Source organism: Elgaria multicarinata, chromosome 21 (assembly GCF_023053635.1).
Source record: "Elgaria multicarinata webbii isolate HBS135686 ecotype San Diego chromosome 21, rElgMul1.1.pri, whole genome shotgun sequence".
Lineage (NCBI taxonomy): Eukaryota > Metazoa > Chordata > Lepidosauria > Squamata > Anguidae > Elgaria > Elgaria multicarinata.
Window position 1 is genome coordinate 500274 of NC_086191.1, and position 11605 is coordinate 511878.

The following is an 11605-nucleotide window of genomic DNA, read 5'->3' on the forward strand; positions in this document are numbered from 1 at the left end:
TCTCTCTCTGCAAGCCGACCACATTGCAAAAGCCCTAGAAAAGCAAGCCCTGCAGGCCCACGCTTGAATGGACAAATACGGGGGTCTTTGGAACCCAGCCCTTCTGGGCCACTCACATGGCTGCAAACTGTCCAGTTTCTCCACCCCTCTAAAATACCTGTGATTTGTTAGCCACCCATTGGTATCATTGCTGGAACCCACCAGGTTCAGCAGAGGGGCTGTTAACATTTTGCTCCAATCCTAGTGACTCAGGTGCACCACTGTTTACATCCGTGTTACAGTAGGATGGGACCAAGAATAACAGCAAAGGCAGAGCTGCATAATTAAGCTCCATTTCAGTTAGGAGGTGAGGGTTACAAGTACACCATCACCATGGCCCTTTTCAACTTGTACCAGTGTTGGCATGTTAAGAGCAAACTCCCACGCCACACCAATTGTACGTAGGATAACAGAGATGCTGTGGATGGATGCTGCCTTCAAAAATGGCCTGGGAGGTCGTTTTCAAGGTCACATATGATTTCTTGACATAGTTTCTGCTATTTGAGGGGGGGGGGGCTCTCACAGTTCTGAAAGTTTCAACTAATGTGGAGATATTATGCACCAAAATGAATGGAAGGAGTTGTACTATGCAACATATAAGAGCAGTAGAAATCTATTTCTGATGGGTGAAGTGCTACAAGAGCTCAATTGACAAACACACCAGAAATTATGGCCAAAACATGGTTGACTGCTGTACTGTTTTAACCATCCCACACAACCAGAATAATCTGGTTATCACCTGCGTACATATTATAAGGAAATTATTAAGCTGCAGAAAGCAGGACAAGCCAAATCTTTTTTGAAACAAGTGCATCTTGCACACCAGGCCTTTTGTCCTGCAACTTACCGGGACTTCTGCTTCCAGATTCTTTGCAGGATTAAGATCGGTTCCTTACACGGGGTGACATGGGCTGTTTTCCCGGTGAGTTCTGTATATTAAATTTTTCAGCCATTAGATGGTGCTGTTCTTACAGCGCTGTTATGAACACACACAGGAAGCAAAGCACTTCCTAGAGAAAAAAATAGACTTTCCCTGCACTTTACAATGGCAGGATAAAGTTCATAAACCACAGGAGGGGCCCTGGAAGTTGACAACAAAGACTCACAGACTTCAGTGAGTAACCAATCTTGATCGTATGATATAAGCCTGCGTGGAGAAGCCCTTTGTTTCATACCACAGGTCACTAGTTACAGAAAGACAAGAGGACACAGGAACAACCTTATCTAGAACCCAACACTGGTAACACATTAGAGCCATGGGTAACAGAACCTATGAGCATTTGCAGCCAGATCTTTGCCTAATGAGTATCAGTACACAAAGGGTGACCCTATGAAAAGGAGTACAGGGCTCCTGTATCTTTAACAGTTGTATTGAAAAGGGAATTTCAGCAGGTGTCATTTGTATATATAGAGAACCCAGTGAAATTCCCTCTTCATCGCAACAGCTAAAGCTGCAGGTGCCCTGCCCTCTTTTAAATCTGGTCACTCTAGTATAGCTCCTGCACGGTTTTGATGAAGAGGGAATTTCACCAGGTTCTCCATATATACAAATGACCCCTGCTGAAATTCCCTTTTCTATGCAACTGTTAAAGATACAGGAGCCCAGTCCTCCTTTTCATATGGTCACCCTAGTATACAGAACTTTGAACTCAAGAGCTGTGATGTAGCTGAGCCAGTGCTCTCAAGGTTGAAGCCCCCATGACATTTTGATTAATAGGGATGTGATCTGCCAGCCCCCACCCCAGACTCCCCCTATTCCCTCCTAGCTTAGCAGCAATTCTCAGGGTAAATAGACTTTCCCTTCCAGAATATATTGCTGTGAGCTATCCCACACAGCAAGGATTTTGGGGGGTGGCTTAGCCTTGAATGAGCAATTAGGATTTATTAGCTTTACAAAAGACCTGTTGAGAACTGCTAGAACTGGTTTTGGTATCTAGATGTGCAGGGTAAGGTCCCAGTGTTGTGAAGTGATAGAGTGTTGGCCTGGGACTGGGGCATGTCCTCACTCAGTCATGGAACTCATTGATCCTCAGCCCAACTTACCTTACAGGGTTCTTTCTAAGAGAAGAATAAGCATTGAAACATCCCAGGAATTCTGAGGGGAGCCAGAAGCTGACCTGCTTCGTGTGATCACCAGCACCCACCATGGCTTAAACTATGTGTGCCACCTGCCATATTGAATATTCAAACCATGATGGATGGTCGCCAGAGCTTATCATGATGTGCAAACCCAGGCAGGGTGGCTTGTTGTTGCCGTGGGTAACCAGCCACCCAGAATCCTTGGGCTTCAGTAGAGTTCTGGGGTGGCTGGTTAACCATGGCAACAAGCCTCTCAAAATTGATCAGGGGCAAATCTCTGGTCCTGAGGGGACATCCCTGCGGTAAGAGGTAGGCCTTCTTGTACTTCTGAGCTGGCAGCATTTGGGGGCCATCCTGCAAGTGGGAACACACATTAAGCAAGGAAGTGTTCAGAGATGTAATGAACTACAGATGCAGCTCTTGCCTCTGGATGAGTAATGAATCCAGACTTTGGAAAGAGAGACGGATGTTGGGCATAGCGGGGAGAACTGCCAAATAAGACTTTGTGGAATTGCAAAGATCTGAGAACATGTCTCAGCTATGGTGGTTTTTCCTCCCTTTTCTTTTGAGGGTTGTAAAAAGAATTAAATCATTTCAGCCATTCCATAAAAAAAACCCTACTGGGACAGAATTAGGCAAGATTTACTTGGGAGATCTATACCTCAGTTTTCATTGCACCTCACTGTAAGTGCAGTTTTTAAAGAGTAGGCTAATACTGCTTGCCTGTTTTGATGGGGGGGCAGATAGACAGCTTTGGGAGGGTCAAAATAATAGAATCATAGATTAGCAGAGTTGGAAGGGGCCTCTAAGGCCATCGAGTCCTACCCCCTGCTCAATGCAGGAATACACCCTAAAGCATCCCTGACAGATGGTTGTCCAGCTGCCTCTTGAAGGCCTCTAGTGTGGGAGAGCCCACAACCCCCCTAGGTAACTGGTTCCATTGTCGCACTGCTCTAACAGTCAGGAGGTTTTTCCTGATGTCCAGCTGGAATCTGGCTTCCTTTAACTTGAGCCCGTTATTCCGTGTCCTGCGCTCTGGGAGGATCGAGAAGAGATCCTGGCCCTCCTCTGGGTGACAACCTTTTAAGTATTTGAAGAGTGCTATCATGTCTCCCCTCAATCTTCTCTTCTCCAGGCTAAACATGCCCAGTTCTTTCAGTCTCTCTTCATAGCGCTTTGTTTCCAGACCCATGATCATTCTGGTTGCCCTTTTCTGAACACGCTCCAGCTTGTCTGAGTCCTTCTTGAAGTGTGGAGCCCAGAACTTTCATAGAATAGTAGAGTTGGAAGGGGCCTCTAAGGCCATCGAGTCCTACCCCCTGCTCAATGCAGGAATACACCCTAAAGCATCCCTGACAGATGGTTGTCCAGCTGCCTCTTGAAGGCCTCTAGTGTGGGAGAGCTCACAACCTCCCTAATTAATTGGTTCCATTGTCGTACTGCTCTAACAGTCAGGAAGTTTTTCCTGATGTCCGGCCGGAATCTGGCTTCCTGTCACTTGAACCCATTAGTCCGTGTCCTGCAGTCTGGGAGGATCGAGAAGAGATCCTGGCCCTCCTCTGCGTGACAACCTTTCAAGTATTTGAAGAAAGAAAGTTACAGCAAGTGCCATAGCAAAAAGAACCAAGAGTTACAGATTCCAGCTCTGTCCCGTTCTGCTGATGCACTGCATTGCATGGCCTGGCCCCTCCCATCACAGCTCCCTCTGGCACAGGTATGAAAAGGAATAGGGACAGGAGGCAGCGCTGTGCTCAGAATACGCTGATTCCTTGTGAGGGGGGGAAGCAGGATGGAGAGAGCAATCTCTCCAGAGATTGGAATGACTTGGCATGGGGGGGGGTGTTTGTTAAGTATATGAAAAGAAATACTTGCTTAGTCATTAAAATTGTGTGTGTATGGCTATCTCACAGAGAAAGTCTATCTGTGGGCAATTACCTTGAGATAGAGGCTGTTCTGGGAACCTTGCCAAGATTCTAAGTTAGCCTCATCACAGCTGTATGTAATGTAGATAAGAATTGTGTAAGATGTGTATATAGTTTCTCACTTGGGTAAAATGGAACAGATCACTGATCGCTGCTTACTGATCACTGCTCTATGATCACTGCTCTCTGTGTATGCCTCAGTGTGCTGATCTGAACTGATCTGAATTGGACTGCACAGAAGCCTGAAGGAAATAAACCAGCTCTGCTGTGTAAGACCTGCATAATGTGTGTTTGTTTTCTGAGCACAAACAGAGTTCCAGAGGGAGAAAAGTTCTGGCACAATAACCCAACAAAGGTTATGGGCCCAGCCTAACCCAGGCAAGTCTACGCCAGCCTAACCCAGGCAGAAGAACCAGAACTTGATGGGAACGGTGCAGTATCAGAACCAGGAGTCTGCTAAAACAGAAAACTGTTGATGAAGGAAGACATCAAGCTAAAGCCAGTGCTGCAAAGTGAGGAAAAATCTCAGTCGGCTGACTCTGAGGAGGACTCTGAGCAGAAGGACGGTGAGATACCAATTCCTAAAGCAGAGGAAATGGCAGGAGCTAATATGTCTGGTTTGCATCAATTGTTGGAAAAGCTGAATGACTCTAACTATGCATTATGGTCTTACAAAATGCAAATGTATCTGATTCAGGCTGAACTGTGGTATGTAGTCACAGAGGATCCACCAGATAGAGCAAATCCAGAGAATGCTAAATGGTTTAAGGACGATGCAAAAGCAATGGCAGTTATTGCATTAGCTGTGGAAGACTCTCAAATTTCCTTCATTCAGTTTTTGAATACATCAAAAGAGTGCTGGAATGCGCTACAAGCTGTATATCAAAGAGAAACAGCGGGCAGTAAAGTAATTCTAACCCGGAAGCTGTATGGAATGAAGCTGAAACCAGGGGAGTCTATGTCAAACCATTTGAAAAGCATGAGAGAAATCTTCAATCAACTCAGGGCACGAGGGATGGAGTTTACAACTATACACCAAGTCTATGTGATTTTGTCAAGTCTTGATTCATCGTACGACGCGGTTGTCACCATGATGGAAAGTCAAGAGGAGAAAAATTTAACCCTCGAGTATGTAGCTGGAAAACTACTGGAAACCTATGAAAGAAGACAAGCTTCAAAACAACAGAGCCTTAAACTTCCTGTGGCTGAATTTCAACAAAGCCATAAATCTTCTGATGTGGTGGCTGCATTAAAGGCAAGGAAATGCTTTAACTGTGGTTCCACAGGACACTTAAGGCGGGATTGCAACAACAAGAAGAAAAAGCTGTTGACAGCAAAGTGGAGAGAAGAAAACAACATGAATGAAGCTGAATCAACAAAGAAGTGTCTTCTAGCAAGAGTCAAAGAAACAATGAATCCTTGGTTTTTGGACTCTGGGGCTTCAATAAGTATGGCAAAAAACAAACTTTCATTTGTAACCTTGGAAACTTCTACTTCAGAGCAAAAGTGTGTTACCCTTGCAAATGGAACAAAAATCCAGATTTGTGGTGTGGGTAATGTATATTTTGATTGTCTGGGAGTTGAACTACAAAGTGTTTTATATGTACCAGAATTAGAAACAAACCTTCTAAGTGTGTTTCAGTTAACAGAAATGGGGTATGAGGTTTGTTTTACTGAAGAAAATTGTACTATAAAACAGGGAAACAAGGTGTGTGTGCAGGGAATAATGAAAGAATCTTTGTATGTGATTAATACTTGTACAGAAAATGAAGTTGTAGCCAGCAAAGTCACAACAAAAACAATAGCCAATTGCAAACCACACCAAGAATGTATCCATTTAACTCATAAAAGGTTTGGTCATGCTAACTATAAAACAATTTCTAAGATTCCAGAATTGTGTGAAGGGGTGAAAATCAAACCATGTTCTAACTATGTAGAATGTAATGTATGCAGTGAAACCAAGTGTCATAAGTCAAACATTCCAAAACATAGTGAGAGAACAACAAAAAGAATTTTTGAATTAATTCATGCAGATCTTGCAGGTCCTTTTGAGACAAGTCAAGGAGGAAACAGATTTTTCTTGTCTATTGTTGATGATTACAGTAGATTTGGATTTGTGTATGTGTTAAAACAGAAGAGTGAAACTTTTGGAAAGTTCAAAGCGTTTGTTAAGTGGAGTAAAAATAGATTTAAAGAACCTATAGCTAATCTAAGAACGGACCGGGGAGGTGAATTTCTCAGCAACCAATTAAAAAAATTCCTCAGTGATGAGGGTATACAACATGACCTTACTGCTCCATATTCACCATTTCAAAATGGAGTTGCAGAAAGGAAAAACAGAACCTTGCAGAACATGTTAAGAGCTCTATTGAAAGAGTCAGGATTGTCTAATCTGTTCTGGGCAGAAGCTTTATCCACCTCAAATTATTTGTTAAACAGGCTTTACCACTCTGTACATGAAAAAACCCCATATGAAATGTTTTACAAAAGAAAACCTAGAGTGTCTCATATAAGGGTTTTTGGAAGTAAATGTTTTGCTCATATTCAGAAAGAAAACAGACCAGGAAAACTAGCTCAGAGAGGTTTGGAATGTAAACTGTTGGGATATGATACACAAACAAAAGGCTATCGTTTGTGGTCTCCATATCACAAAAGTGTAATTGTGAGCAGAGATGTAGTTTTTCATGAACAAATGCAGGAAACAAAACAGTATGTAAGTTTGCCTGTAGAACAGAAAGCTGTAGAAACAGAAGAAATTCCTGAACAATCTCAGCAAGAGAGGGAGGGGGAAGAAACTGTAGAGGAGGAAACTATGCCTGTAACTATGCCAAGACGATCAGAAAGGGAACGCAAAGCTCCAATTCGTTACTCAGATGAATACCAAAGCAAACAGGTTTCTCATAGAGCTTTACTAATAGCCTATGAACCTACTTCATTTGAGGAAATTCAGGAGATGGAACCTACAGAAGCTCAGGGCTGGCATGAAGCAATGTCAGAGGAAATCAGAGCAATGGAAAAAAATGAAACGTGGGAGCTAGTACCTTTACCTGAAGGTCGTAAAGCCATTAACAGTAAATGGGTATTCAAAGTAAAACAAAATGAGGAAGGACAGGTGGAACGTTCAATGGTAAAACACAAAGAGATGCTTTTAAAGCTGGGTCTCAGATTGTAACACAATTTAAACAACATGCGCAAGAGGAGGACTGTTAAGTATATGAAAAGAAATACTTGCTTAGTCATTAAAATTGTGTGTGTATGGCTATCTCACAGAGAAAGTCTATCTGTGGGCAATTACCTTGAGATAGAGGCTGTTCTGGGAACCTTGCCAAGATTCTAAGTTAGCCTCATCACAGCTGTATGTAATGTAGATAAGAATTGTGTAAGATGTGTATATAGTTTCTCACTTGGGTAAAATGGAACAGATCACTGATCGCTGCTTACTGATCACTGCTCTATGATCACTGCTCTCTGTGTATGCCTCAGTGTGCTGATCTGAACTGATCTGAATTGGACTGCACAGAAGCCTGAAGGAAATAAACCAGCTCTGCTGTGTAAGACCTGCATAATGTGTGTTTGTTTTCTGAGCACAAACAGAGTTCCAGAGGGAGAAAAGTTCTGGCACAATAACCCAACAGTGTTGCCATCTCCAGCAGCCAGCTTGCCTGCAAAATCATGACTCCTACATACAGTTAAGAAGGTGGATCAAGACAGTAATCATATAGACACCCCAGTGTATAAGGGCTCAAGTACTGGCTGCCAATTCAGTCAAAGACAGAAATGCTTCAGGCCTCATTTGTTAGGTCCCCATGTCAGAGTGAAAGGCAGCTCTCTGTCAGCGATTAGAGGCTATGTTTCCATGCACAGCGCCAACCTGGAACTCCAGCAGCAACTCTTGCGGAGGGCTGCGAGAACAACCAAATCCACCCACCACCACCCCTAAATTTCCCCACAAGACCTTGGCCACTAGGAGACTCAAATAGACGAATTACAGCAAGTGATCAGTTGTTTTTTAAAAAAAGGATATCAAGTCGACACAGTCTTAAACAAGCAGTTTTGTTCCAAAAATATTGAAAAGCACCCTCCCCACCCCTGGGCACGCTGGCGAGCATGATGTACATTTAGCGGGGACAGCCCCCGCAGGTCTGGCTGCTTCTCATCTCACTCCCGAGCTGTGGCCCTCTCTGTAGCCCCAGCAAGGTGGCTGTGCAGAGAGAATGAGGAAGCAAAGCTGTGGATTCCAGCCCTTGGTCTAGAAATTCTTGAGGAACTCCTCCCCCACAATGCAGCCCTGGCATTGACTGACAGCTTCATCTCGCTGATTTCCTTGTCAATTTCCTCCAAGAAATGGATGACAAAGTCCACCAGCTTGTGCTTGTACATCTGCTCTGTATGGAAGTTTGTGATCAGGAAGCTGATATCATAGCCCTCAACTAGTTTGCGACGTAAAATGAAGAAGTTCTCTGCTCTCATCATCATGAAATGCATAAATTTGTGACACAGGATTTTCTAAATCTCATCAGCCTGCTTCACAGCAATGCTAACTCACACAGAATTAAGGGACCCTTCAATTAGGACTTTCTCTTTCTCATTTCGGCTGATGATCACTGGCTGCAACAGGAGCTCCTTGCTGCTTCTGACTTCCACCTCGGGTTTGTTGTGTCTCTCCACCACCTGAGACGAGAAATTCTCCAGGCACAGGGCGGCTTGCAGGGTAGCACGCACTGCATTGAGATAGGGGCGGAGGGTGGCAGTAATGGTTGCAAAGGTGGTAGCAGCGACAGCCTCGGCTCTGGGTCCCGAAAATGGAAGCGGACTTTATTCCGTGTCCTGCACTCTGGGAGGATCGAGAAGAGATCCTGGCCCTCCTCTGGGTGACAACCTTTCAAGTATTTGAAGAGGGCTATCATGTCTCTCCTCAGTCTTCTCTTCTCCAGGCTAAACATGCCCAGTTCTTTCAGTCTCTCCTCATAGGGCTTTTCCCCCAGATACCTGATCCTCCTCGTTGCCCTCCCAGTGGTGGCACCAGAAAAAAATTCAGGGTGGGGCACAGAAGGGGCGAAGCATATTTCTATGTGGGCAGGCTGTGTCCCATATATTAAGATCTCTGAAAGAAAAATAACAGTATATCTCATATTAAAACTACCATCCTAACCATATATTTTGAAATAAATAATATGTTGCTTAGTTTTGTTAAAATATAGCATATATTAGCCGAATTCAAATTAGTGTAAGGTAAAATGCTTTCAAACAAGGTAGAGTCACTTCACAAGCATTTCCTTGATGTACAGATTAAACAGACAGAACACTTTCTTTAGAAAACAGTTACTTTTGAACGAGTGCAGACAGAACCAGGAAGGTAGACTCTTAGTGTAAGGAAAAAGCAAACTGAGACACCTGGGCCTTGTACACCTAGGAAACCCAGTGCGTTTTTAGTCTAAAGATCCAAAAGATGAAGTATTTGAAGATGAAGCTCCTGATGAGGCTGGGTGCTTTTTTATTGCAATCCATTGCCTTTGTAATCTATCTATATAAATAAAAATGTAAATGTTCGTTTGTTCAAAATCTTAAATCTCCGAAAGTTCTTCACCGATTGCTTTGAAATTTTGACACAATGTTGCATTCGAATACGCGCGTGTTTTTATATACCTAAATGTGCAACAAATAGCCCTGAATCCACTGGCTACAACGTTAACTGCTTTCTTGATGTTATGTCAAAATGACACGTTTGCGAAAACACTGCTGTATTCGGAAGTGCCTACATATTACACATGGAATGCCAGTAGAAAATCATTTGAACGACGCAAACGAGGAGAGCGAGTCCATGGACAACCTGGCATATTCAAAGAAACTACGATAGGCAGGCTGTACACCGTGCATCCCAATCAAGATGAATGCTTCTTTCTTTGCATGCTCTTGGTAAATGTGCCCGGTCCAACGTCTTTCCAGCAATTGAGAATTGTCAACGGCGTTACACATGCCACTTTCCGCAGTGCCTGTCAAGCTCTGAATTTATTGGAGAACGACCGACACTGGGATGTATGCATTAATGACACGTGCAACACGTCACATCCAAATAAAATCCATGCATTGTTTGCAATCATATTGACGGCCTGCTCTCCTTCATCTCCAACAGAGTTATGGGAGAAATATAAATCACACATGGCTGAAGATATTTTCCGTTGAATACGCAAGGAAAATTCAAATATGAACATGGATTTCACAGCAGAAATCTACAACGATGGGAATGCCATCACCGAATCGATCTGCTCCTGCTTCGTTCGATGTAGAATTGCGTCGGGAACAAAATTACAACACGGGTGATCTTTTGTCGTATGTGCAATCAAATATTCCTAAGCTAACGCTTGAGCAAAATGGCATTTACGATCAACTAATGCAAACTGTCAATAACGGGGTTGGAGAAATCTTCTTCTTAGATGCGCCAGGAGGAAATGGTAAAACGTTTCTAATTAGATTGATTCTGGCAGCAATTCCATCCCAAAATGACATAGCCTTAGCTCTTGCGTCGTCCGGAATAGCTGCGACATTGCTACCAGGTGGAAGAACTGCTCATTCCGCTTTGAAATTGCCATTGAACATGCAATTCATTGAAACTCCCACGTGCAACATTTCGAAAGCATCTGGCATGGGAAAAGTATTGCAGAAAAGCAAACTTATTGTTTGGGATGAATGCACAATGGCGCACAAAAAATTGCTCGAGGCTCTTGATCGATCATTGCAAGATTTGCGTGAAAACATCAGACCATTTGGGAATGCATTAATATTGCTTGCATGAGATTTCAGGCAAACATTACCTGTAATTCCTCGATCGACACCAGCGGACGAAATAAATGCTTGCCTGAAATACTCTACTTTGTGGCGACACGTAAAGATGTTAAAATTAACTACAAATATGCATGTCCAGCTGCAAAACGATCAATCACCTGAGATATTCTCACGTCAATTGCTGGAAATTGGGAACGGAAAGGTGCCGGTTGATCTGACCTCAGGACGAATCTCATTGCCTCATAACTTCTGCAATTTAGTGACGTCAAAAGAAGAATTGGTTGAAAAAGTATTTCCCAATATTCAAACCAATTCTGAGAATCACGATTGGCTGAGTGAACGAGCTATTCTTGCGGACAAGAACAAAGACGTCTACGAACTTAACAATATTATTCAGTCTAACATTCAAAGCGAGGCAGTCACATACAAGTCCGTCGACACTGTTGTGGAAGCAGATGAAGCGGTTAATTATCCAACATAATTTTTGAATTCACTCGATCTGCCAGGGATGCCACCGCACGTACTGCAATTGAAAATCGGCCTGCCAATTATCATGTTGCGAAATATCAACCAGCCAAACCTTTGCAACGCCACGCGGCTTGCAGTAAAAAAATTAATGAGCAACGTCGTAGAAGCAACAATCTTGACAGGACCTTTCAAAGGTGAAGATGTCCTCATTCCTTGCATTCCTATGATTTCAACGGATATGCCATTTCAATTTAAGAGATTGCAATTCCCAATTCGATTGGCGTTTGCAATCACCATCAACAAAGCTCAGGGCC

General features: G+C 43.3%; 1 protein-coding gene across 1 annotated transcript; it reads right to left on the bottom strand.

The window, feature by feature from the left end:
* Positions 1–7680: 7680 nt before the first annotated feature.
* Positions 7681–8847, bottom strand: ARPC4 (actin related protein 2/3 complex subunit 4). The gene is given in 2 exon segments (XM_063145596.1): positions 7681–8324; positions 8327–8847. Coding segments are annotated over 2 exon segments (234 nt in total). The 5' UTR covers positions 8526–8847; the 3' UTR covers positions 7681–8289.
* Positions 8848–11605: the final 2758 nt, after the last annotated feature.